The sequence below is a fragment of the Alosa pseudoharengus genome, unplaced genomic scaffold, assembly GCF_046254945.1.
Source record: "Alosa pseudoharengus isolate Yale_2024_CS ecotype anadromous, Long Island Sound unplaced genomic scaffold, YU_APseudo_1.1 YU_APseudo_1.1_scf_3, whole genome shotgun sequence".
NCBI lineage: Eukaryota > Metazoa > Chordata > Actinopteri > Clupeiformes > Clupeidae > Alosa > Alosa pseudoharengus.
Window position 1 is genome coordinate 24,672,365 of NW_027468718.1, and position 27,897 is coordinate 24,700,261.

General features: G+C 40.9%; 1 protein-coding gene across 3 annotated transcripts; it reads left to right on the forward strand.

Annotated features, from left to right (window-relative positions):
* Positions 1-470: 470 nt before the first annotated feature.
* LOC143100470 (sacsin-like) lies at positions 471-27,408 on the forward strand. 3 transcript variants are annotated; one of them, XM_076263682.1, is made up of 8 exons: positions 471-795; positions 906-984; positions 3,391-3,478; positions 3,567-3,678; positions 13,932-14,078; positions 14,161-15,595; positions 15,687-15,775; positions 16,122-27,408. In XM_076263682.1, the coding sequence occupies exons 2-8, from the start codon at positions 950-952 to the stop codon at positions 27,008-27,010; spliced, it is 12,795 nt and encodes a 4,264-aa protein (XP_076119797.1). In that variant the 5' UTR covers positions 471-795; positions 906-949; the 3' UTR covers positions 27,011-27,408. The 3 variants fall into 3 exon arrangements, with proteins under 3 accessions (XP_076119797.1, XP_076119795.1, XP_076119796.1); XM_076263680.1 differs by having other exon boundaries at positions 925-984; XM_076263681.1 differs by having other exon boundaries at positions 471-984.
* The last annotated feature ends 489 nt before the right edge of the window (positions 27,409-27,897 follow it).

A 27,897-nucleotide genomic window follows, 5' to 3' on the forward strand; every position in this document is an offset into this window, starting at 1 on the left:
AGTAACGGGTACTCACGGTTATGGATAGAAATGTAGTGGAGTAAAGAGTACAATATTTGCCTCTCAAATGAACTTGAGTAAAGTCATGAGTACTCCCCAAAAATGATACTCGAGTAAAGTACAGATCCCTCAAAATGGTACTCAAGTACTGTACTCAAGTAAATGTACTCCGTTACTGCCCGGCTCTCAACATCATTATACAGTATATATATATATATATATATATATATATATACACATTATTTATGTACAACAAATATGTACATGTCTCACCTGCAAAATATAACACTGTCTAAGATAGCAACATTTGTTTGGCCCAGCTCTGGGCACAAAATACCAGCTGGCTACTATTACACTCAACGCTACATCTGAACTGGGCTTGAGGCTGCACACTGTGCAGATGCCCAACTAAAAAACCTGTCTATGGGCTGACCACCCTCAAAACATATAGGCCTATAGTCTATAAAATAAATCTTTGCTTTGTTTGGTGGGTGGGCTTAGCCCACTTGCCCCTGCCTAGAGCTGGCCCAATGAAGCATGCGTGAAAGGTTTCGTTTTCCTGACACCATAACACCCACTGCCATGGAAAAGAAAACTTAATAACTGGTTCTGTTAACCAAGCATGGCACTGATTGTTCGAAGACAGGTGTCTAACTTTCGTTTCCTTAAATTTCCTTATGCATGCGGGGCGGGGCATAGTTGGCCCATCTAATAAATGCTACAGGTTGCTTTATTTTTTGCAAACACATGGTGACATGGAGCGCGTATTGATATTCATTCGGAAATCCTGACCGGGTAAGTGCGTGAAATGGCAGGTAGCCTACCTTAGGCCATTAGAATTTTATTTTGTCAAAACAATCTATTTAGTAGGCCTAAACAATTGGAGGGTAATATTTATGGCTTAGCTTGTCATCTCGCTTCCAGGATCCAGTCAATTTGCTGTTCAAAGATGTCAAGTGTTCCTAGTAGAAGAACGAAAAAAAGGTGAGTGAAAAAACTCTTGTTCTAGGAAGACATATTGAGTCTTTCATTGGAGGGAGATGTCATCAACAGATGAGTCAATAACGATAGGCGCAGTTGATAACGGACATGAGGCAGCAGATTAGGTATAGGCTATCCTATGCATGATCTCTGCTGCACAATTCTTGCTTTTGAAAACAATTTGTGTTTGTATTTGGACTCCAACTCACCGTCAACCTAGGCGCATGTTCTTACCATGTCATTACCATAGACTAGCCTACTAGAATCCATACTAACATCAAGCCAAAATACATAAGGCCTACTTCTCAATTTTTCCTCATCAAACTTAAGAATAGAACTGCTGTGCTTTCACAGGCTAAGGTAACTGTTTTGTGTTGTGTTATTCGATCATTGACAGCATTGAGTTGCACAAGTCCATAATAAGTCATGAAGGCCTAGGTGAAATCCGTGGCGCACATCCCCATTAAACAATAGCCTAAGGGGGCCCTAGGTTTCAGTGATTATATAAAAGATAAAGGCTCTGACACACCAACCCGACGGCAAGGACCAGAGAGGGAGAACGTTCACTCTCGGAAACGTCCGGTTTCTGAACTGGTTGCAGTTCTTGCTCTGATTCCACGTGAGGGCGCTCGCGAGGAAGTGCTGAATGAATGGAGGTCTATGGAGCTGTAGGCTACCCCTCAAAATCCAATTTTCTCAGGATGTACAGTATTTTTTTGTCTAGAAATTAGAATTTTGCATTCAAGGGGGGGGGGGGGGGGGGAGTGGAAGAATATGTTAGAAATTCTACTTATACCAGATATAATCACATGAAAACAAATCCCAGATATTTATAAATATTTTAAATAATTTCACAAACATTTCTTACGGTGCGGGGTATTCACTTAGAGCACCTTTAACTAGTCAGCCCAGTAGGCCCTATTATTTGCATCCAGAAAATAGCCAGAGTTTGTCATTTGGCAATATACCTTTATCTGAATGTCATCCTGGATTCCTGTGTAAACTATAAATGGCAGTCATTTGAATTTGAAATTAATTTTCTATGTGTGGGCAGGATGTTGAACAGTCAGTACTCTGATGATGACATACAGCGCCAGTGCTGTAAATTATAGGCAGTAAGTAAATAGGCTGGCATGCAAATTTCATTTGTTCACTGAAGAATTCAAAACAACTCTTTTTAGTGCATACTGTACTCCACTTTATGGTGTAGTTACAGTAAAGCAAAGCTGAAGATAAAGGTGGCATATAATGATGCACTTATCATTCGGGGGGCAGCCGTGGCCTACTGGTTAGGGGTACGGGCTAGTAACCGAAGGGTTGCCGTTTCGATCCCCGACCCAGTAGGAAAAATGTGGGCGGGGGAAGTGGTTGAGCACGGCTCTCCAATGCCCACATCCACGGCTGAAATACTCTTGAGCAAGGCACCTAACCCCTCACCGAGCACCGCTGTAGCAAGGCAGCTCACTGCTCCGGGGGTAGTGTGTGCTTCACCTCACTGTGTGTTCACTAATTCACGGATGGGATAAATGCAGAGATGAGATCAAATTCCTTGTATACGCAAGTATACTGTACTTGGCCTAGTATAAACCTGATTTACATTTACATTTACAGTACATTAGAATCCTGCTGAAGTTCCCAACATGGACCAGTGCTAGCTATTTGTTTGTGACTAGTAATGTGCCTATTCATGCAGTGTTAAGGAATTTTATGTACAGATTCATGTGCCAATTAACTGCGTCAAAGAATACAATTGTAATGGCCTTAACCAACCCTGCACTAAGTAACAAGATATACTTCCTATACCTCCTTCTGTGGAAACACTAGAACAAACATTTTACTTACTGTGGACAGCTATTTGAATGTCTGTATGTATTTATGTACTGTATGTGTGTTTGTACAGTATACCCTTTATGCAATATGTTGTGTATGTTTTTATCTGGACTTTGGAGTCTGTAATTAAAGTTATGTATACTCTTTTACTAATGTTATTATTAACATGTGAAATGAAAGACTTGTTTTATATTGAAATGGACCTGTCAATAATGTAGTGTACGTAATAGTGATAACCCAGAAATGTTCTTTGCCAAGTGTTTAAAGGAGATGGACATGACAACTGTATCCAGGATGTCCTGGCCACAAAGCTGCAATTTGTCAATTGACACTGAACATTGTAAAGCGGGGATCACATTGGAAATAATGAAAAAAGAAGTTATATCTCGTCACTAAGTTATACGCACACATTACGTTCTGAAAGTTGAACCAAGTTCAATTGTTTGCTGCTAGCGTAACACTGCCGCTCCAACTGTTCCGCTGCCGAACCACAGTGAACAATAGGACATCTGCTGCTTGCCGCTGGTCAATGAGCCTGCCTAATTCTTTCAGAATTCCAGACAACTTTTTTTCTTTCAGAAATACATTTGGCGCAACATCTCCACCTTTTATAGACTACTTGAAAGATATCCTCAGGAGATATCCAGATGGAGGACAGATATTAAAGGTATGGTCTGAATTGTTTTATATGTGATTGCAGAACTGGTGGTGATCGTCTAATCTGTAACGCATTTATCTGCCTGGTCTTTGAACAGGAGCTGATACAAAACGCTGATGATGCCGGAGCCTCTGAGGTGGTTTTCTTTCATGATGAGAGGACCTATAAGAAGGACAGTCTGTTGAGTGAAGACCTTGGACAGTATCAAGGTAGCCATGCTCATACTTTTAAACATTTTAAGATGGACTCCAGCAGTTAATAGCACCCCTAAATCTCTCATTTGTTCCTCAGAATTATTAGCTTGATGTTGTCATACTCAAATTCTAGTCAGAATATGAGTCTGATATTGGGAGGTAATTATGGGGTGTGTTGCAACCGATACAGGGGGGGAAATGCCTCTGCACTCATTGGATAGACCTAACCAATCAGAGCAACGGAATAGCTTACCGTGAGCTGTAGGAAGGACACACGGACCATCCTTCTTTTCCACAAATGCCTACATTGTTTTCTGGTCTTTTTAAAAAGTTATTATGCTGTCAATATCTTGTACAACACCCGATAGCGAAATCTAAGACAATGAAATATGTAGCAGGATAGGCTATTCGGAAAAACGGATATTTCCCCTCCTTCGTTTTTAAAAATAATTCCGTTCACACCGATGCTACAAACATGCTATAAACAGGGTGTCGCAAACCCCTCGAGCAAACAGGTGGCGAATCAGAGATTTCAAACAAATGAGGGAACAACATGTCACAATGCAAACACACTGTTTTCCCTTGATGAAAGTGAAACCGGAGTTTTCACACATATCCACTTTGGCCGAAGTTTTCAAAACCGCATGGAAATAATATGGATTTTTCCATATGGGGTCTTAGAAGCCATCTGTCTAGCTTCTATCCACAGCGTTTTTGTTGCAAACAAAATCAACCTAAGCTGCTCAGATGACGAGGCACCGTTGCTCACCTGTCCATCATCGTACAAAGCCTAATTTCATTGGTCAGCTCTGGTTTGGGCATACTGTAGTTGATCCACAACGGAACAAGTCTAGACCGAACTTCCCAACCTCAAATGTTGTGGGCGGGGCTAAGTTCGGCTGGCATCCAGGCTACCTACATTCAGAAGTTGTTTTCATGAAAAAAAAACCCTCATGGCATTAAAATGGCTTAAATATAACTTTACACCTTCTTCCTCATTTTGGGCATTGGGATCTAAAAACACGTTCTATTGTGAAGTTTTCAATTGATATTTAAGTCTAGACCAGAACCATTTTAAGAATGTATGTAGCCATACATCTGTAACATTAAATTGATATTGGTGATATCTTACAAATTGTAGCTGCGTTAAATTTTAGCCTTTGGCTCCAAATCCGTTTCCCATTCAGTCTTTAAACAACAACAGAAGCGGAGCGCATACACGCTGCTCGCACGCATAGACAGTAAAGGGGGAAAAAACGTACTTGTCTGGTGTAGCCAATGGAAGCATATCTTTGCAAAAGTTCTGTGGCCATTCCATGTTCGTCAAATACGGTTCTTGCATGAAAAACAATTGCTTTAGCTCACAGGCCTTTTCTCCTCCGTAGGCTACTGCCGTATAATAGCGCTGAAAATGTTGTGGCATGCATGACTGAGCAGGACTGTGCATTACCTTTTTTGTCAGATCATGGAGAGATTTCCTGTGTGCAATAACTTTAAAAGGAGTTTTCATATGTTAGGGTGGTGTGGGCGATTACTATTGAAATGTTAAAACTGAATTGTCCACTGAAATCAGAACTTAAACAACCCCTGAATTCATAATGGTGGGTGGGTATAAATTGGGTACAAATTTTAACCCAAATTATTAATTGCACAAAACGATTGTTTTTTTTTTGTTAAAAAAAAAATAGATTAGATTCCCCATGCAAACTTTGAAATGAACAAACTGAACAAAAATGTTGGTAGTGTTGCATAGAACTACACATATTGATAATTTAAAAGTACAAATCTCATAGGCCTATTATTTAGGAGGACTACCCTCGCAAAAAAGGGGGTGACGGTATGTTTGTTTCAAATGAGTAGCCCTCCACAGTGTTTCCTCTAGGATTTTTTTAAGCAGTGGGGGCAGGCCTGTCCGAACCACACCAACCCCCCCCCCCCGCTCACACGGAACTGACAACTGACACTTCGCTGCAACACAAACAATTATATGTATTCACCTCTATTCACACACAATGAGGCATTATTTTCAGTTGTGATTGAGCTGTATATTTGGAGAATCTACAACAGGTCTGCACAATGAATTTTGAAAGGCAACTGCGACTATTGTACGTCTGCCCCATTTCTGATATCGTGGGGGAAGAAAACTAAACCGTGGGGGGCCGCCACTACCAAATCAACATAGAGGAAACACTGCTCCATATGATTTCGGGTCTTCAGGTAGCCCTCATTCCCAAAAAGGTTGGAGACCCCTGCATAGCCCAAATACATGCCCGCAGGTATAGTAGGCCTGCTTTAAAAATAGGATGATAGGGAAAAACATAAATGAATATTGAATATTATATTAAATTATATTACAACCCCTTTAAAACAGAAAAAGTTGGGACATTGTGTAAAATCTGAATAAAAACAGAATGTAATAATCTGCAAATCTCTTAAACTCATAGAGACTGGCTGGGCCACTTCAAAGAGACTAAACCCAGGGATGACCGGAGCACTCAGAGAACGTTTTAACTTTTTTCCTCTGAGGAAGATGCAGTGCGTCGAAACGTCAGTCGATTGTGCACCACAATAAAAAAGTTAAAAAGTTCTCTTGAGTGCTCCGGTCACCCTTGGGTTTAGTCTCTTCGAAGTGGCCCAGCCAGTCTCTCTGACCCTTTGGTCCTGGACTGTGAGCACCGAAAAGGCTTGAGCGCAAGTGACACCCGTCTCTTAGAGGCCGTTTACACAACACCGCCGGGTGGATTTTCTCTTACCGCTTTCACACCTTTAACGACTCCGGCAAGAAAAAACCTCGCGTGTACACACAGAGGTGTAACCGGCTAAATGTGCTGTAGTGCATATGCCAGACCAGTCGTTGGCGCCGCTGTGCAGAAGCTTAACGATAATTTCGTGTGAATCGCGTAGAAGAAAACATTGTTAAAACAGTTTGTTAAGCCAGAGAATGTCTAATAACTGCTCTGGTTAAGCAGTCGCATGAAATAAGGAGACTACAGACAATTCGTTTTTCAATTCAACTGTTAAACTAATAAAGTTCATTTTCAAGGTATGTGACTGCTATGTGAAATTTCAAATGCTTAGCCTACGCATTGCATTAGGTCTGAGTACCACTGGAGAAAACACTAACATGCAGTAAGCTAATGTTTAACTAAGTTAAGCTAACGTGTGCTTCTAACTTAGCCACTAAAGGCTGGTAGGCTACATTGTGCACATAAATCATGACAGGGGAAAGAAAAACATTTTAATATGATAAATAAATGGTTTGGTTTGTTTTGACAAGCAACATGTCAGGTCGAGTGCCGTGGCAGAGTTGAGAGGTGGGGCTATGTCGTCATAAAGTTGCCGGCTTCGCACCTACAGGCGTCTACACGGCGAAAGTTAGCCGGCGGTTTCAAAAGTTCTCACTTCGGAAGCCGGTTTCAAAAGCTATCGGTTTCAGTCTCCTAAACTGCCGGCGTCGTGTACATGCAAGGCGTAACCGTTAACAAAACCTCACCGGTTTCACAAAAACCGGCGTCGTGTGCACGGCCCCTTAAACTCATATTTAATTGCCAAAAGGACACAGACAACATATCAAATGTTGAAAATGACAAATTTGACTATTTCATGGAAAATATATGTTAATTTCGAATTTGATACCAGCAACATGTTTCAGAAAAAGTTGGGACGGGGCAACAAAATGCTGGAAAAGTTGTGTAATAAAGAAATACAAATAAAAAAATGTGATAAAGAAAACAAAAGGAAGAATGTTTCACAACTAATTAGGGTAAGTGGCAACACAATTGTAGCCTGGTGTTACCATCTAAGGACCAGGCTAACACAATTGGGTATGAAAAATAGCATCCCAGAGAGGTAGGGTCTCTTAGAAGTAAAGATGTAGGGGTATTCATCACTCTGCGTAAACTTGTGCGCACAAATGATGAAACAATGTCATTTTAATGCTTCTTAACATGAAATTGTGAGGTATTTGGGGGGTTAATCATCTACAGGACATAATATTATTAAAACATTCAGAGAATCCAGAGAAATCTTTGCAAACAAGGGATAGAGCTGAAAAACACATTGGATGGCCGTGGTCTTTTGGACCTCAGATGGCACTGCATCAACACCAGACCTGTTTCCAGACAGGTCATTGTATGAGCTTAGGAAAACCTCTGATAACCATTGTCTATGTCAGACATGTCAAAGTCAAGGCCCGCGGGCCGGATCCGACCCGCGAATGAATTATCTACGGCCCCCGGGATGATATTTGATTAGTATTAGAACCGGCCCACAGGCCGCAGCCGCCAGCTGCTGTTTTGCACGCACCAATACTCCATTTCCCACAATGCAACGGTAGCCCACGAACTCACTGCGGCGCCGCAAGTGGGCCTCGGCTTCATTATTCATCAGTATTCAGTCAGGGCAGATGTCAACTTTCAGCTACCCCCCTCCCCAGTGTTGTGAACGCGTTCATTGAACGAAAGTTCATGAACTCGTTCATATTTTGAGCGAACGTGAACTGAACGTACTGTATTACTACTGCCTGATGAACGTTACTGTGAACTCGTTCATTCTGGTGTCTGTGAACGGCACGCTCTTTTAGTTTAACTTCGTTGAATAGGGTGTCAGATTTCTACAGAGCCTTCCACGTGAAAACCCGGCTAAAAAACACCGTAAAAAGGCCTTTATATGGCAGCATGCAGGTCACCATTTGTCAAACTATGGGCCACGGTCCGCAATGTGGACAATGGTCTGCAGAGTGAAATTATTCCCGGGTCATCGTCTGATAATTTGCTGCGCAATTGATCAAGGAGCCGCGGACAGAAAAAGAAAACAAACATTTCTGCAATTAGTAGGACATACTTGTTTGTTGTCATCAAACATAGAGGAATATAATTAAGTCGTGGTATGAGCGTTTATTCAATGCATGCGTGTGCACGTTGGTAGCAAAGCTAAGCTTCAACCTATTGGAAGGCTATTTAATTATGAAACGACATTTAATAGAACATCGTGGATTTATGCAACTTCCATAAAAATCAGAGCACAGACAATATAAAACACTGTTTGGCATTAAGTATTAAAGTCAGCCAAAAGCTATTAGTTAGTCTTAGTTAAAGATAGTTAAAGATCTCCAGATCAGTGATTTACGCATTATCTGATCCGCCATTTACCATTCACAAAAGCTGGTATTGTGTTTCCTGAATCCTTACCAGATGCTGTATTTCCACTGTTTTGAAGTGCATGTATAGCAATATAGTATAAAAATAATAATAATTGTGCTATCATTATGATAATTTGATGGGGTGTGGGAGGAGGGGTTCATGGGTTCATGTAGGTGGGCCCTATGACCCCAAAGTATGCCTTGACTGGGCCTCAGGTCAAAGAAGTTTGAGAAAGGCTGATGTAGACGACAAAGCAGCAAGGAGGCATCGTATGATCATTTAAACAAGTTTTATGACAAGGTCGGTGAGGATGGGAAAAATTATAGCCTACCACAGCCTCTCTGGGTTTATTAAGGGTTAAATATAGGCCGATAGCCTGCCACAGCCTCTCTGGGTTTATTGCTTAAATATAGGCCGATAGCCTACCACAGCCAAGACAACTTTTCATACCACAGATAAGGTTATATTCTGGTTTTGTGCTATTGCAAGGAATTTTGGAATCTTGACATCAAAAGACAAAAATACAAAGCTTTGTTAGGTGAAGTAATAGTAATCTGATAGTATTGGGAAAGGAATGAGCAATGCAGCTGGGGAGGTACATTGAGAATAATTTACCTGCAGGAGTTGAAACAACGGCCAATTTCATCTTGCTTCCCCTGAACTTAAAGGAACACGCCACCCAATGTCAGTAGTAATATATGTTCTTACCTTAACTTTCACGAGTTGAGTCATACCTCTCCCGTGTCCGTACGTGCACTCAAACGCTCTGGTGCGCGGCTGGACTGTGTTAGCATGTTGCTATGCTAGCGGGCTTTGACGGCAACTAAGCGTAGAAGTAATCAAAAACATCCACGTTTTACCGACTTAAATACAGTTGCACGAGTAGTTGATAGAAATGCTAACATGAAACGTGGCGATTTTCCAAGCGAATAAACCGGAGAACTACAATGTGTGGCGCAATAGCACTTGGGAGTACTTCGACCTAGCGTAGTAGTATTGTTAACACCTAATTGTAGATCCTATCCACCACAGAGTTTAGAATCCATGCTGGATCGACCCTCAGCCTCTCCCTCCCCTCTGAGCGAGAGAGAGGCACACACACTAGAGATGCGCTGATGGGCTATTATTTCAACCATAACTGCATAGCAAAACTTATCATCCATCAGCCATCCATCAACACCAAAGTTTTTTGACCAATCTTCGAAACGGCACCCGCCCACCATCCGCTGGTTGTTTTAATGTAGGCTATATGGGTGATGCAGCGCTGCTGACGTGAGGCTAGAAAGCCCTTGCCTGTTCTAGGAAGACTGATCCAATGCAGCAAATATATTAAAAGGCTAAAGTCGTACATTGGCTATGTTGTAGCCTATCCCCAGAATATCAGCAGCAAACTCAGTCTCTGTCTCGCAAAACAGTCTCCAAATAAAACGCACATCGGCCTGTTGCCTATACTGCCAGCTTGTGACAATATATCGTCCAAAATGCTTGATTGCATTGCATTCTCCACATTTTTAGCTACATTTTCATGTAGGCCTACCACATCAGCATTTTTGTTCAGTGAATCTTTTGTAAATTGCTTTAAAATGAATTGCGCTGTCTGTCTGAAAAAGACGCGCTCGTGCAGTCAAAATGAATGGGAGTCTTCAGAACAGGCTTTCAGTCACCCTGACATAACAGTGTGTAAAGTAGCCTATAATGTGAATGACTTGGTATTTTATCAAGGATTTCTTTCTTTTTGCAAAAAATAAAGTACAATAGGCATTAATTAGTAGGCCAGGAGCATGTTGAAATTATCTGGCAAATTGCGTTTTTTATTACAATGATAAAATTGTAAAAGGACGTGACCGAAGCTGAGGCAAGCCAGGCAATAGGCCTATAGGCCCGACGGTAATTGTAAAGCAATTTACAAAAGATTCACTGAACAAAAATGCTGATGTGGTACATGAAAATGTAGCTAAAAATGTGGAGAATGCAATGCAATCAAGCATTTTGGACGATATATTTTCACAAGCTGGCAGAAAAGGCAACAGGCCGATGTGCGTTTTATTTGGAGACTGTTTTGCGAGACAGAGACTGAGTTTGCTGCTGATATTCTGGGGATAGGCTACAACATAGCCAATGTACGACTTTAGCCTTTTAATATATTTGCTGCATTGGATCAGTCTTCCTAGAACAGGCAAGGGCTTTCTAGCCTCACGTCAGCAGCGCTGCATCACCCATATAGCCTACATTAAAACAACCAGCGGATGGTGGGCGGGTGCCGTTTCGAAAATTGGTCAAAAAACTTTGGTGTTGATGGATGGCTGATGGATGATAAGTTTTGCTATGCAGTTATGGTTGAAATAATAGCCCATCAGCGCATCTCTAGTGTGTGTGCCTCTCTCTCGCTCAGAGGGGAGGGAGAGGCTGAGGGTCGATCCAGCATGGATTCTAAACTCTGTGGTGGATAGGATCTACAATTAGGTGTTAACAATACTACTACACTAGGTCGAAGTACTCCCAAGTGCTATTGCGCCACACATTGTAGTTCTCCGGTTTATTCGCTTGGAAAATCGCCACGTTTCACGTTGCGTGGCCGTAGCATTTCTATCAACTACTCGTGCAACTGTATTTAAGTCGGTAAAACGTGGATGTTTTTGATTACTTCTACGCTTAGTTGCCGTCAAAGCCCGCTAGCATAGCAACATGCTAACACAGTCCAGCCGCGCACCAGAGCGTTTGAGTGCACGTACGGACACGGGAGAGGTATGACTCAACTCGTGAAAGTTAAGGTAAGAACATATATTACTACTGACATTGGGTGGCGTGTTCCTTTAAGAATGCCATTTGCTACTTCCATTTTCATACAAAAATATAATAAAAAGTAGACCGTCAGCCCAAACATTAACTCTGCATGAGGTCTAACCCCATTACCTCACAGACCAGATTCAGCATTTTCATTTAAATCCACATTCATTCATATTCAATATACATGCCTTGATCCTTAATAAGAGAGTGGAATTTATTCGATTTATTATAACATTCTACTCTGGGATAATGCCAAGTAGACACTGCAATTTTGACTTGATTTTAGTCACACAAACTATTGAATTGGGCCAAATTGTGACGTTTGAGCAGGCTCATAACATAATAATCAACACTACTGTCTGATCCGATTGGATTTGTGGTATGTTATACATTTTGGTTGGCTGTATTGCAGTGTGAGCAGCTGAACATACATTGTGAGCACAGCAATCAAGTTTGATTGAGACGTGTAGTTACCATGTTGTAGGCGATTTAATGAAAAGGAACAGCAGACATCCCAAGTCTCCCGGAAGTTCCGGGAGTCTCCCGCATATTGATAGCGGCTCCCTGACGCCCGCAAATTAGATAAAATCTCCCGGAATCTAGAGCGAGCGATCAAGAGCGCGCACGCGAGAGGGAGACCTAAAATCGCGTGTGCATCTGAGTGTAGCGCGCACACGACAGGGGGGAGAGAGAAGGGTGGTGGTGCGTGTGTGTCTGAGCGCATCCAAGACAGAGAGCATCCTGAACAGTTCAGTGTATCTAGGAACAGGAGAGTCACGACAGAGACAGTGCCGGCGCGCCTGCAGGTGTACGTCCGTATCAAGCTACTCAACAACAGAAAATGTCCCTTGTGTGTGTGTTTGTATTCACACCAAATTGGCCTACCATACCTTCCCAACTATGCACAGTATCCCTTTAGCTGCATGCCATTAGGCTATTTACCATTTTCTATTACGTAAAGTTAGTGAACACGTTATCAAAATTAACGTGCACGCATTTTGTTTGAGCAGGAGAGAGAATACGCACGCAGACACGCAATAGGCTACGTGTTGTTTTCTTTTACTCGGTTATCTATATATGGTTATCAGCACACAATGTTGAGCTAATTCACTAACTCAATACTCATCATGGTGGATATCAAGTTTAAACAACGAAAACAGAAAGGATGGAGGCAGCAAAGCTAGGAGTTATTCCAGATGAGCAAGAACAAGGTAGGCAATTGGTGTGCTTGTCAGAACGTTAGACTGCACTAAAGCCAGACGTCACGTTACGCTAGAACAAAACTAAAGGTAACTTTAGCCTGTAGGCCTATAGGGCTGTATCAAGTTGTCCAAATGAATTGGTCATTGTAGACATTGTCGTTGTATTATTGCATGTGGATGTTGTTATGCTATGTAGGCTACTTTTTTGCTGACCAATGCACGGACCTAAAACGGACAAATATTGTTCACGAGTGAAATTTTTTTTTTTGCGGGGGGGGGGGGGGTGATGGGTGTGCGTACCGTAGCATTAATTCCTGCAGGCGCCCCTGTAGTGCCCCCAAAAAAGGAAAATGTAAGACCCATTTCAAAGTGTACCCTTGTTTATAAGAGTAAAAAATAATGATAGGCCTAGTCTTGCAGGCTGCACTGTTTGTAACAGTGTTAGCATTGCCCATGGTGGGTTAAATGATTGCAAAAACATGTTGAGGTGAGTTTAACTAGTGTCAATTCATGTGCATATTATTCAGGCATATACTAGATGGCTTAGTTGCCAAGGCTACATGAAAATACCTACATATTTTATTTTCACAATTAGGCTACTATCTATAGGCCTTCCTTATTTGGTGTACTGACTAGACATTATTGAACAAACATATTAATCTCTATTTCAGTATCTAAGTAGGCTAAAGTTTTTTTTTGTATTGTTATTTATTTATTTTATTTATTTTTATATTTATTTATTTATTTATTTATTTATTTATTTATTTATTTTCTGGGGGGGGGTGATACCTCCCTGAAATGACTTTTTGCTGGTTGGGATGTCTGGAACAGTGTCTTCCTTTCTAAAGTCCTACATTTCCTATAATACTGACTAATACTACTAAGTTATTGTGACTCAAATACTGATGTGTCTATGTGTATACTGTATGATTATGTACTCTCTAGTTGGCTATATGGTACAATCCTGTGTCTAAAAGTGCAATTACTGCCTGCCTCCCCTCGTAAGCAAAACAATCAAACTTAGCAAAAACTCAGACATTAGCCAAGTAATGATGAAAATTTGCATAGTTTTGCGTACTTATTTTGCAATTCTTTTTTTTTGGAGTTGTATATAACTGAACATTAATATCTTGATCAGGTCCTGCCCTCTATGCCTACAACAATGCTGTCTTTACTGAAGAAGACTGGCTAGGCATTCAGGCCACAGGAAGAAGCATCAAGCGAAATGATCCACACAGAGTGGGGAGATTTGGGATTGGATTCAACTCTGTTTATCATATCACAGGTGAGAATTACATGACAATACAACATACCTCATGCATACATTATCTATAAGTCTAATGCCATTAAATCATTATTTCCTATAGATGTGCCATGTATATTCAGTTCCAAATACATTGGGCTGCTGGACCCACAGGAGAAAATATTTGGAGACGGAGAGGGAGGTTTCAGATGGTCTCTGGATAATGATGAAGACAGAAACCTGCTTATAACCTTGAGAGATCAATTTCAACCCCTTCGAGACATTGTAAAACAAGTCAGTGATAGTATATGGGAGAAAACCATAGAAGAGGATCAGTATTTCAAAGGGACTCTTTTTCGGTTTCCTTTGCGCTGTGAATCCTCAGAGATTTCAGAGAACGTGTATGATTCAGACAAAGTGGTTCAGCTTTTTGACAGTTTCATTGCAGATGCAGACATTAGCCTTCTTTTCTTGAGACACGTGTCTAATGTCTCCCTGATGCACATTGACCCCTGTGGCTCTGTAGCCATAAGACTTAAAGTATCCCTGTCAAGCTTCCCAGCATGTTCAGATTCAGATGACAAAGACACACCTCCAGGGGGGTCCACCATGTTAAAAAACGTTTCTTCTACTTCATCCAGTAATGGAGGAAAAAATACCCAGTGGCTTGTGACATCATACTGCTTGGAAGAGGGAGAAAGGATCAAGATTGACTTGCTTGCTGAAAAGCTGTGCTACAAGCCCCAAGTCGACTTGGCTTTTTGTTGTGATAGTGAGAACTTTATTTCTGACGGACGACTGAGCTGTTTCCTTCCACTTCCAAACAATGAGCCAAACAGGACAGGGCTGCCAGTTCATATCAATGCATGTTTTGGCCTGACTGATAACCGGCGCCATATTAAATGGCAAGATGAGGACCAGAAGAATGATGAAGCTGCTCAATGGAATGAACTTCTGATGACTGACGTTCTTCCTCACACATACTTGAAGATGATTCTTGATTCCATCCAGTGTTGCAGAGACTCCATCCTTCCTGCATCATCCGTGTACCAGTTGTGGCCAGACATTGTTCAAATGGAGCATAAGGAGAAATGGCGTGGAATAGCAAGGGATGTAGTAGAACGTCTACTGAATAACAAGGCTGTGTTCTCTCTTGCTAAAGATGAGAAAATCTGGGTGACCCTATCAGATGCTGTATTTCCAAGTAAAGATATTGAGGAGCCCGTCTTAACTTCTGCGGTGGCAAGAGTTTTGATTGCAGAGAATGAACATCTTATCAATGGTCCAGAGCATGTGTTGAATGACCTGGAATGTGTCTTTCCTGAGTCAGGCACTCTACAGTGGATCACCCCACATTTTCTCAGGAATGTTCTTCACAGAGGTGGATTAGAGGGGGTCTCACACAATGAAAAACTTTCCCTTCTGGAGTATGTGCTCAGTGATGGGAATTACCAAGAACTTGAGGGTCTTCAGCTTCTACCACTTGACAATGGGACCTTCAAACACTTCACTGACAGCGATGAATATACTGCATTGATTGACAACAAAGAATTTCCAAGGTGAGTTACGTATAGCTACATCTGATGATGATAAACCTCATATTCTTTTGTGAAGAAACGAAAAAAATTAAGTTTTGCCTCCTTTTTACAGAGAGTTGCTGCCATTTTGCAAAGGAACATTTATATCTCAGGAATTGAGCCCTAAAAGCCTTTGTTACATGAAGAATCTAGCCACCAAAGGTTTGTTAATTGCAATGCTAAATAAGTAAAACAATCAACATAAACAAACAAATAATAAATAATAAATAATATTTACAGTAAAAAGTATTTAATATTCACCAACATATTAAAATGAAATCATTTGAAGTCTGGAGTACATCATGATAAATTCAAGGGGTATAAATAATGAAAAGAATGCACACCCTCCGAGGTGCTGGCAAGGGAAAATAAACTAAGAAAAACTTGGTCGCCGCACACTCTATCTCTTTTTCCTTTTATTTTAATCCCGGGATTAGTTTTTCTTATATTCAAGGGGTATAACATTTTTAAAACCTAATGTGAACCTTTTCTTTTTTACAAATTGTAGAAACGTTCAACATCATCAACCTGGACAAAAATAATGTGGCTGATTTAATCAAGGAACATTTACCACATGACTGGAAAAATGAACATGACCCTGTGGTATGGGACCTAGGTAATCCAGAGCATCCTCCAAGGGGTTGGTTAATAGAGTTTTGGAAATATTTGAGTTCCCACTGGGAGGAGTTGGGCCACTTTGTTAACCTGCCATTATTACCTGTGGAATCTGAAAGCCACTCTGAATATGTGTTGTTGGCAAAGCTACAGGAAAAACCAACTCTGGTGTTTCAGCAAAACAAACACGGCAACCTGTCTGAACATATTCAGAACGTAGTAAAGAAGGTTGGGGGAACTGTAATAAATCCGGACGAGTGTCTCAAACATCATGATATAGAAACCTTTGTTCTTCCACCATCACCAAAAAGCCTGCTGAAGGTCTTCTTAAACCTGAGCAGTGATCAGGTCATCAGAGGAATCCAATGTGCATCTTGTACTGAAAAAGAGGAAATCAAATCCTTCCTCTCTTCCTTGGATTCCCTCTCAGATGAAGAGCAAAGCATAGTCTCTAAAATGCATCTATTCCAGTTGATGACTGGCGAGTATGTATGGGCTAAATCAAAGCATGCAGTGGTTTTAAACACCTCACCGACCATTCCTTCTGACCTCCCCATTCCTAATTCTGTGGTCCAGTGTGCTACTGAGGCAGATCGCAGACTTTTGTCAATGCTCAAGACTGAATTCTTTGACACAGCACAGCTGGCCCTTCATTTGGTAAATTGCATTGAGACAGGCTCTTTTAATCGAGAGAATGAAAAGAAAACAATGATCTGGATATTACAACATGGCGTCGCCCTCTTTTCTCAAAATGTGATGTTACACAAGAAATGCAAAGATCTGCCCTTCATTGAAACAGATGGAGAGTGCCAGAAAGCCAAAGCTTCAAGTGTTTTTGATCCCAGCAATGAAACCTTCAAAAAACTCTTTGAGCCACACTTCTTTCCTTCCTCTGACTACGTGATGACTGAACAGATGCTCCAGAGCTTACACCAACTTGGATTACAGTCAGAAGAGAAGGACATATCTCCTGACAATGTGCTGGATATTGTCACAAATCTTGCACAACTCCACACATGTTCTCAGGAAGAAGCCTGTAGGAAAACAGATGTCCTTCTCAGAGTGTTGAATGAGAATGATATCGTTTCCAAATTCTCTCCTAGGCAGCTAGAGCAACTACAGGAGATAGAATGGATTCCTTGTGAGAATCCATACACTGTGACAGAAGACCTCAAGGTGACAGCGGAAAAAAGAGGTTTCTATAAGCCATGTGATATTAGGCATTCAAAGTACCGTACTGTTGTTGGGTATGTTATGCCACTTGTTACGGAGCTAAATGAAAAAGTCTGCAAACAACTGGGACTACTGAGTCCACCACCAGCTAAGAAAGTCATGGAGAATCTATATGTACTAAATGCAATTTCACAAACCACACCTGGCCTTGACAAAGATGTCCAATTTAAAGCAATATTGCATGACACCTATACGTTTATGCAAAACAATATTGGGCATTTTAGGGAAGTACTAAAGAAGAATTCTGTACCTTGGCTCTGGATTGACAATCATTTTGTCTTACCTTGTGATGTGGTTTTGGCCTATCCATGTGGATTAGATCTGAGTTCTTACATTGAGAAGGTTCCAGAGGAATACTCACCATATCAAGTCTTACTAAAAGAGTTTGGAGTGAAGTTAAGCCTTTCAGAAGATGAGATTGAGAACATACTCCATGATGTCAAAGAAAGGATTGATGAAAGAAATCCACCTAATGGAGATGCCTCGGAGTTGAGAGTGTCCATAAATATTCTGAACTGGATGCGCAAAGAGAATAAACCTGCGAAAGCTGATACTCCAATACCAGTCATAACAGAGAATCAAAAATTTACTCTGCAGCCTGCCTCCAAGACCATCTTCTGTGACATTACCAAAGAGGGTTTGACAGACTTGAAGGAAGACCATGAAGATTTTCATGTCATCCACGAAGAGATATGTCTTGCAACAGCAGAGTGGCTTAAAATTCCCTTCCTTAGCACCCGTATTCTAAACCCAGAGTTCATTGGAATAGAGCAGTGTGGGCAGACAGAGCCCATAACTCAGAGGATTAAAAACATTCTGAAGGAGTATGATGAGGACAGCGACATATTCAAAGAGCTCCTGCAAAATGCTGAGGATGCTGGTGCTAGAACTTGCAGATTTATGGTTGACTTCAGGAAACACACAGACTCTCCTGAAAGTCTTATTGACAGTGGCATGTCCCTGTGTAGTGGCCCTTGCCTTTGGATATTCAATGATGAACTCTTTTCAGATGAAGACTGGAACAATATCACCAAAGTGGGGTCTGCTTCAAAAGAAAACAAAGTGGAGAAAATTGGAAAATTTGGGTTAGGATTTAATGCAGTCTACCATGTCACTGATATTCCCTCTATCTTAAGTGGGGAAAAGCTTCTGATTTTTGACCCCAATGTGTCACACCTAAAAAAGCATATTCAAAGTAAAGGAAATCCTGGAATCAGACTTAACTTATTTCACGAACGACTTTTTCGAAGGTTTCCAGGGCAATTCAGATCATACGAGGGAATATTTGATTGTCATTTCTCTGAGAAGAGTACCGAGAAATTTTACAATGGCACATTAATGAAATTGCCCTTTCGCACACCAGAGGAATCCAGAATGTCTGAAATCTGCACAAAAGTCTATGACACACATCACATTATGGATTTTCAACAATACATGACTGAGAAAGGTCAAACTTATTTACTATTTCTGAGAAATATAGAGCATATCTCTCTTCAGATTTTGCCAGATAATGCTACTACACCTCCAACAAACGATCAAACCAAGACACTTGTTCAAATCACAAGAAAAATTGTGGACATAATTGGAATCACTGATGAAATGCAAAAGTATTCTTTAGCATGTTTGATGCAATATGATGCAAACTGTGCTGATGTAATTGATAGTTCTACAGCAAGCATTACTGAAATAATTCAACACGACGTTGCTGGTCTTGATGTCCATTACTGGCTTCTTTATTCTTGTTTTGGGACTCATGATTCACTAAGAATAGTCCAAGAGAACAATGAGCAGAACATATTCTCTTTGCCAGTTGGGGGTATAGCAGTGCCTTTGAAACAACAACCTCAGACTGGAAACTGGGCAGTCAAGAAGAGCAGCTTAGTTGGACAAGCATTCAGTTTCCTGCCTCTGACCATTCAAACGGGCCTTCCTGTTAATATAAATGGTTCGTTTGCTGTGATGTCAAACCGAAAAAGTCTGTGGGAGACTGGAGTGAAGGCACAATGGAACACAGCCCTACTGAAGGATGCTGTGGCAAATGCCTACATGACCACCCTTCTTATCTTGAAGGAACTGTCAGAAAATGGAAGCCTTTCAGATTATCCCTATTACACATTCTGGCCAGATAAAGAGAAAGTAGGCAAAGTATTTCAACCACTAGTTGATGCCTTCTACTCCGCTATCGTGCATGGATTTTGTAATGAAGATCTTAAACTTTTCAGTGATGGCAAGAATTGGTGCTCAGTTAAGAATGTAAGGTTTCTGGACCCACAAATAGCAAAGCATAAGGAGATTGGCAAACTTGCAGAGAAAATCTTTCTGAGCCATCAAAACCCAGGATATTGTGCTGTTACACTTCCTTTGTTTGTGAGGGAAAGCATGATAAGAAGTGGCTTCAGAGACATTGTGTTGGCAAGAACAATCAGTTGGACTGAATTTTACCAGGAAGTGGTGTTCAGTAATTTGGATACTCTGGAATCCCATGAAAGAAATGCAATGATTCTCAGCGCCATTGACCTCAATGATGATGAAGTTGATGAGCTACTGAAAGCGCATTGCTGCCTCCCTTCACAGGGAAGTGGTAAACTGCAGTACATTAGGAGAGTGGTGTACCCTTCAGGGAAAGTGGCCTGTCTGTATGATCAAGAGGAAGGAAAGTTTCTTGATGGTACCAGAGATGACTTCTGTTCCCCCAAAAGAATCCAAAGGCTGTTAGCATTAGGAATGCTAAGTGATCACCTACCTTTAGAGGATTTGGCAGAGAGAGCAGGCACTATCTCAAAAGTCTGGGAAAAGGATCAATTGAAAGCAAGAAAGCGGCTTCAATGCATGTTTGATTTGATGCAGGAGTTATTAGTTGAAAAACATATCAAACATACAAAAACATCTCATCTGTGGCGCACACTGCAAAACATACCGCTCATCCCAGCCTGTCCACCATTGACCATGGAACTACAGAGTCATGTGATGCATCTGCTAAAAAAGCCCTGTCAGGTTTATAACATCAATTGCCATTATTTGGTTAACTTGACAGAATTCACAGTAGATCATAGAATCCTTAAGATACACGCTGATAACTCAGTCCTTGAGAAACTGGGTGTGCGTCAAACACCACCACTTGAGACAGTGCTAAGGCAATTAGAGGAAGCATCTAGATGTGATGTACGTGATCAGTCTGTGTTACGCAGAATAGCATATGAGAGCTATGAGTACTTGAATAATTGGCTGAATAATCATCAAGATCCAACCTCCATCGCTGAAAGTGCAAACTCCTTTCCTTTTATCTTTGTTGAGGACACATTTGTACATGTGAAATCAGTGGCGGAAAGGCAAGAGTTTGAAGTTAAGCCTTACCTCTATGTGCTTCCACATTACTTTTCCAAGTTCCGCACACTTTGGGAATGTATTGGAGTGCAAGATCAATTCACACCTCAGCAGTTTGTTGACGTCTTGCAGCGCATGGCACAGAGGTATGGAACAAAACCTCTTTCCCACTCAGATCTTAATATCTGTCTGGACATACTTTCAAAAGGACTTCTGAAGACTAAAAAGGCAACCCCACAGAACTGTCTTGTTCCTGATGAAAACTCAGTGCTAAGACCCATCTCTAATCTTTGTTACAATGACAGCCCATGGATGCCAGTGTCAGATGATGTCACTCTGTGTCACAAACTAATATCAAGGGAAATCGCATGCCATTTTGGTGTTAGGACAACAAGACACGACACACTACAAAACCATTTAGTTGATAGCTTTTCACCTTATAATTTGAAAGAATTAGAATTTGGACAACACGAAAAGCTGACAGTGCGAATAAAAAACATCATAAATGCATATCCTTCCAAGAAAGACATCATTAAGGAGCTCATTCAAAATGCAGATGATGCTGAAGCAACAGAAATACGCTTCATTTGGGATAGAAGGAAACATGGCACTATGAAAACATTTGGGAAGAAATGGAACTCTCTTCAAGGTCCAGCTCTGTGTGTGTACAACAACAAGGTGTTTACTGATGCAGACTTGGAAGGCATCCAGCAGCTGGGGGAAGGTGGAAAACATGGACAGTATGGAAAGACAGGAAGATATGGTCTTGGATTCAACTCTGTTTATCATCTCACTGATTGCCCAGCTATTTTAACAGGAGACAAGTGGCTTTGCATATCTGACCCTCATGTTAAATATTCAGAATCAGCAACAAGGCAGAGACCAGGGTGCAAGTACTTATTAGATGAAGATTTTAAGAATTCATTCATGGATGTTTATCAGACATTTCTACCATCAGATTTCAGCCTTGAGTCTGGAACCATGTTCAGGCTTCCACTTCGAACAGAGGAAATGGCAGCTAAATCTGAAATATGCAATAATCACATCAGAGAACATGACATCATAGAATTTTTGCAAGTGCTTTTGGAAGACCCAGATGGCTTGACCCTCTTCTTAAAACATATCAAGAAGATAGTATTCCATATTATCAGCCCCGACTCAGGTAGTCTGCGTACTGCATGTGTGATTGAAAAGCAACTATCCGAGGAAAGCAGCATGAAGAGAGCACAATTCCAAAATCAAGTTCAACATTCTCGTGTGTCTAGACAGACTGTACCCTGCCAGGTCATATATGATATGCAGATTTCTTCATCATTTTCAAATGGCCAAAGGACATGTAGTCAATGGATAATTGCAGAACAGTTTGGCTCTCTTGGATCCACCTCTGTCAAAATGAATAGGTGTTCACAAACCCCGCAGGCAGCTGTGGCAGCACGTATAGGAGAGAAGCCCTCTAAGCATGACTTCATGGGAAGGGTATTCTGCTCCCTACCTTTGCCTGGGGTAACTGGTCTGCCAGTTCATGTCAATGGGAATTTTGAAGTTGACTCCTCTAGAAGGGACCTATGGAAAGAAGATGGGGTGAGTCTAAAGACTACGTGGAACGAGTCTCTCAAACTGGACGTTATTTCACCCCTGTACGCTGATCTGTTGAAGCATATACAAACAACCCTGGAAACAGGAGATCATCTGACAGTATCCTCTTTAGGATCATGGCTAGATTCTTCATATCTGACCTTTTTCCCATCTGTCTCAAAAGATGTTGCTAAGGAATGGCACACAATGATCCATCATGTGTACAAGTCAATAAGTGAAAGAGATCTCTCAGTGATTCCTGTTTTACAGACCTTCCAACGAGTGATGGCAAATCAGACAACAGAGACATACACAGTCAGCTGGTCAAATGTTTGCAAACACAATTCAATGGATTCTCCTCATTTTAGTGGCATGTTACAAGCAAGCCTTTTTGATATTTTAGAGGACATTGGAATGAATGTGGTTCCTTGGTCTCGAAAGATGTATCAAATCTACACAGGTTTCATAACTGCAGATGTGGAAGCAATGTGGTTATGTCCCAAAACAGTGAGGGAATATCTGAAGCAAAAACCTCTGAATGATGCTCATGCCTTGCCCTTACCTGTTAATTACACTCTGATTAAAGATAAAAAGCGATGTTTCATACTCCTCAACGCCTGTGCAGGGGACATTGATGAAAGGAATATTAGCTCTTTCGATGGACTTCCCCTTCTGCTCACTCAAGATCAGATGCTGAGGGTTTTTGACCGGAACTCTCCAAGACTGATGTCAAAGTTTTGGAATATATTTCAAGGACAGAAAGCATTGTTTGTTGATTATTCTGTAAATTGTAATCACACTGAAGTACTACAAAATGGAGGCTATATTGAGAAACTGACTTTTCCAATAGCATCTCAGCTCTTGAAACCATTACTTGAAGATGTCAGTCAACATTCTGAAGGTAAACCACCTGCTTTTCTGAAGAGACTTTGGGAATTCTTTGAGGAAGAAATCAGGTCAGATACCTATAAGAATGAAGCTACTGCTTTCAAAGAATTGAGGAAAGCTTTCATTGACTATCCAATTGTACCCATCACTTTTCCTAGTCAGCACAAAAAGCATGGTTTACAGACAATGATGTTGTCCTCTGTTGTTTGGGATCCAAAGGAGAAGATATCATCCATCCTGGTCCAGTTAGGCCTGGCGACATTAGACCACTCTTTTTTTGTTGGATTACCTTATTTGCATACAACTCTAAATTCTGAAGTCCTTCAAACAAGTGAAATCACTGCAGTTCTCGACCAACTTTTACAGGTTCCTCACTCCAACATCAAAAAAATAGACAGCTATGAATTGGACAGCCTTCTGCATTTTCTCCTATCTGGAATTAGTGCTACCAGAGACTCACAAGAATATCAGAGAAAGTTGAAGACATTACCTCTGTTTGAAACAGCACACGGTGAACGGCAGAGCATCGACGGGTGCAACAAAGTGTTCATTCTGAAGACATGCTTTGAAATGATCCCTGAGTTGTACTGTATTGCTGCAAATGGACACATTGTTCTGAATAACTCTTCTGTCAACCAGAAACTCTCAGTAACCCTGAAAATAAGTGCCTTAACTGACCTAGAGTTCTATGTGAAGTTCCTGCTGCCCATATTCCACACACTCACAGAAAAACAAGTTATTGACTCAATTTTGCTGCTGTTGGTTTTAAAGCAACACCAAACATACAAGAAATACAAGGATCAGATTGTAGACCAACTAAGTCGTGTTAGGTTTATTAGAGACATCCAGGGTACTCTTCAATTGACCTCCTACTTTTTTGATGAGAAAGAGCCCCTTTACAAGATCATGCTTCCTCGAGAGAAATTTGTACCACCAACATTCTGGGAAGCATTTGACCATGAGGAAGGATCAGTAAGACGGCTACTGAAGGAGCTTGGAATGAAACACATTGTTTCAGATGTTGAGATTATACGGTTCGCAAACATGATTGAGTCAGAAGCACGTGGCAGGACCTCAATTGATGAGCTGAAGAAGAAGTCTTCTGCATTATTCATTAAGGCTTTGGAGTACAATGCCACAAAAAAGGACTCTAACTTGTTGAACAGGATTGCAACCATCAAGTTTGTCTTTCCTTTGAAAATTCAGAAAAAACTGTGTAATTACCACCAACCGTTTGCTGGTGAAAGAGATGTGGTTGCAATCACAGAGTCTTTGATTGACACAAACTCTGATCATCAGTATCTCATTTGGTCTTCCACATCAATTCTACCCACAGACAAACTTAATCAGTCTTACCTCAAAGATTTGGTTAAAGCAGGAGCCTTTCATCAGCCACCCTGTGAGTTAGTGGCCCAGAACCTGAAAAACATCTGTCAGTCAGAATGCCCAAACATTCATTTGAGAAACATCAGAAAAACAGCATTTTGCCAATCCTATGCATACTTACAATCAAAGAATTTCAGGGCATCTGAGCTTCAAGACCTGCCAGTGGTTCTTGTTGAAAATGATGCTATTCTTGTGCAAGCCAGTCGAGCAGTGCTTAGTCTTGATAATGACCTTGAGTTTAGGCCATATCTGTATAAAATCAGTCCACAGCATGCACTATATGCTGAATTCTTTAAAGGGATCGGTGTGAAGGAGAGACCCACAATAAGGCAGTACAGCATAGTCCTCAAGGATATTTATATGGACAGCAAAGGAAAGGAAACTCTTAATGCAAATCAGCAGTTAACCGTCAAACGTGCTGTGCAGCACTTGTTTAAACTAATTGCTGATCAACCAAAACAAATGCAATTTCCAAAGCACTTGTATCTACCATCAACAGATGGCAAACTGTACAAATCCCAAGACCTCTACTTCAATGATACTGTCTACCAGACAAAAAGACTGGAAGACTCACTGAAAGACAAATTCAGACTCCTAATGAACCTGGGTGACTGTCACCTAGGAGAGGACCCATATAAACATCAGAAGATGCTGCAGTTGTTGCCTAAAGACAATCGACCAACAATGTTGTCTCATATCACCTCTGAAAGCCTTGTGGGTTCTAGGATGAACCTGTGTGAATATGGAAAAAGCTGTGAGTTCAGTGGTTGGTTTGAGAAACATTTATCCTCCAGTCCATTTTTACATGGTCTCACATGTTTGATCAGAGAACAAAGTAAAGGTGATGTGTCTCAAGCTGATGCTGTTGAACTATGCCAGAATACCTTTGGAAGACTTCAAATAATTTGCTGTGAAAACCTTGAGACAGAGCTTCTCTTACATCATGAGCCACTTGCTCATACCACTTCTGAAACACAAGTGTATGTGACAAAAGAGCCACAGGGCTGCACATTCTACCTGAGACACAGCGATGATAAGGGCTTTAGGGTAATGCATGAGGTGGCTATGACACTAACCAAAGAAATCAATTCCTTGCTGCGGAATGCTTTACACCCAAACAGTCTTCTGGGTTTGGGTGAGCTTTTGTTATGTGATACACAGGAAGAAGTTGAGAAGACACTCGAAAAATATGGAATCCGTAACAGTGCCATCAAAGCAGGACTTCATCATCCAGACCCAGGGAGTCTAATACCAGAGGAATGGTATGATGTTCTTGACATGAACTTTATGAACAATTATGAAAGAGGCGAGTATGTTGGCTTCAAAAAGACATCAGAGGATGAACACTATTACTATGCAGTGATTGTTGAGCGTTTGGCTGCATTGCATGAAACAGGCCAATATTGTTGTAGATATAAAATAGAAATTGGAAAGGATGAGTTTGTTGAGGTAAGCTCCCTTGATCTTTACCAGTTTAAACGTGAAAAAACATCTGCTTCAAAGCAAAGCGTTTGTAGAACAATACAGCTGGTGGATGGACCTGTGCCATCACCTGAGGAAGACTTCCCGGAGACGTTTGAAGAAATCAAAAGGGAAATTGATAAGTGCCTGACAGAAATCAGGACTCTGTCGAAAGATGAGCAAGCCAAAGCCATCAGACGCCTGTATCTCCGGTGGCACCCAGACAAAAACCCAGGGCAGGAAAAGCTCGCTAATGAGGCTTTTAGGTACTTAAAAAACAAAATTAGAGAATTTGAGGCAAATGAGACTGTTTCTAAATCATCTACAAGGAATTTCAGCAGACAAAATGAGACTGCACAATCCCATTTCCCATGGAATTTTGAAAACTTCTACCCTCAGTGGAACTCCGAAGCAACACGTCACCGTCAAGGTCGAGAGAGGTCCCACCACAACAGTACCAGACCCCAGAATGATTTTTGGGCATTTCAGCAGGAAATGCCAAGATCAGACAAAGTGGAAGCTAAGCGCTGGTATTTGCAAGCCCAGTGTGACCTTAATGCTGCCCACAATGACACAGGGGGAGTGACCACTGAGTGGTGTCTGTTCAAGGTTCATCAGGCTGTGGAAAAGGCTCTGATAGCAGTGGAGTACAGACGGAGTGGAAAACCCTCTCCCACCAGCTCCATCTCTAACCTTGCTAAGAAGGTGTCAGGCTACAGCCCGGAGCTGAACACTTTGCCAGGCCTTGTGAGCCGATTAAAACGTTTGGGTGTAGATGGCAAAACAACTCAGTACCCCAACTACCATGATCCTCCTAAGATTCCTAACAATGCATTCCAACCTGAAAATGAAAAAGAGGCTCTTGATATCACATTGGAACTTCTGCAGAAAGTGGATTCATATGTAACAAACTGATGAAAAAGTAGAGTTCTGTTTGTACTTTTTGTAATTTTATTGTTATTCCTTCCTAATTTTTAACATCTTTGAAATACTTTTTATGGTTGTATCATGATTCTGATGTTCACTATGTTCTTATATTCACTATATAATATATTACAGACGTTATTTATCCGTGTATGAATGAATTATTACTGAAAATATTGTTGCTTAGAATGACAGTTAGTAGTTAATCACAAAGAAAAGTTAAGGGAATGGTGATTTGTTATGATTTATTCATCATTTATTATGGTCATAATCTATCTGTGGTTGTGTCTTTCTGAAAATATGCCTAGACTGTTAATGAAGTTTATCGCATAAAAAAGAAGAGGGAACATATTGAAGTTATACTACTTAATAAAGTTTGCTTAATGAAAGATGTGTACATTTGTCTGTCAGTCTACAACTGAATGCATTTGAGTGTGATTAAAAGACAAACAAAACTTCTGTTAACCAGATGCAACCGGATGAAAGCATTGTATTTATTAAGAAATTATGTTACATAAAGATAGAGAATGCGGTCAGCCAGTTCTCTGTTTTGGAATAAGTTTGGTTAATTTAAAATGTAGGGCCAGGACCAAGTTGTATTTGTGTGTGTCATTATAGAAACACATTTTTAGTTATCCCCAGCCCCCTTAACAATATCAAAAACATAAAACAATGTATTCACTCATGGTTTTAATCATCTGTATTGGAAAAACTCAAACATCGGTTAGTCGGGGGATAGTGTTTTAAGTGGTCTGATGTGTAACTGCAAAGACCAGCCCTAGAACATCCATCTCTTACGAGGCTCAAAAAATAACTTACACAAATTCTGTACATAATTACATCTGGCTTTCTTCCTGTATCTGTATGGTGTACACAAA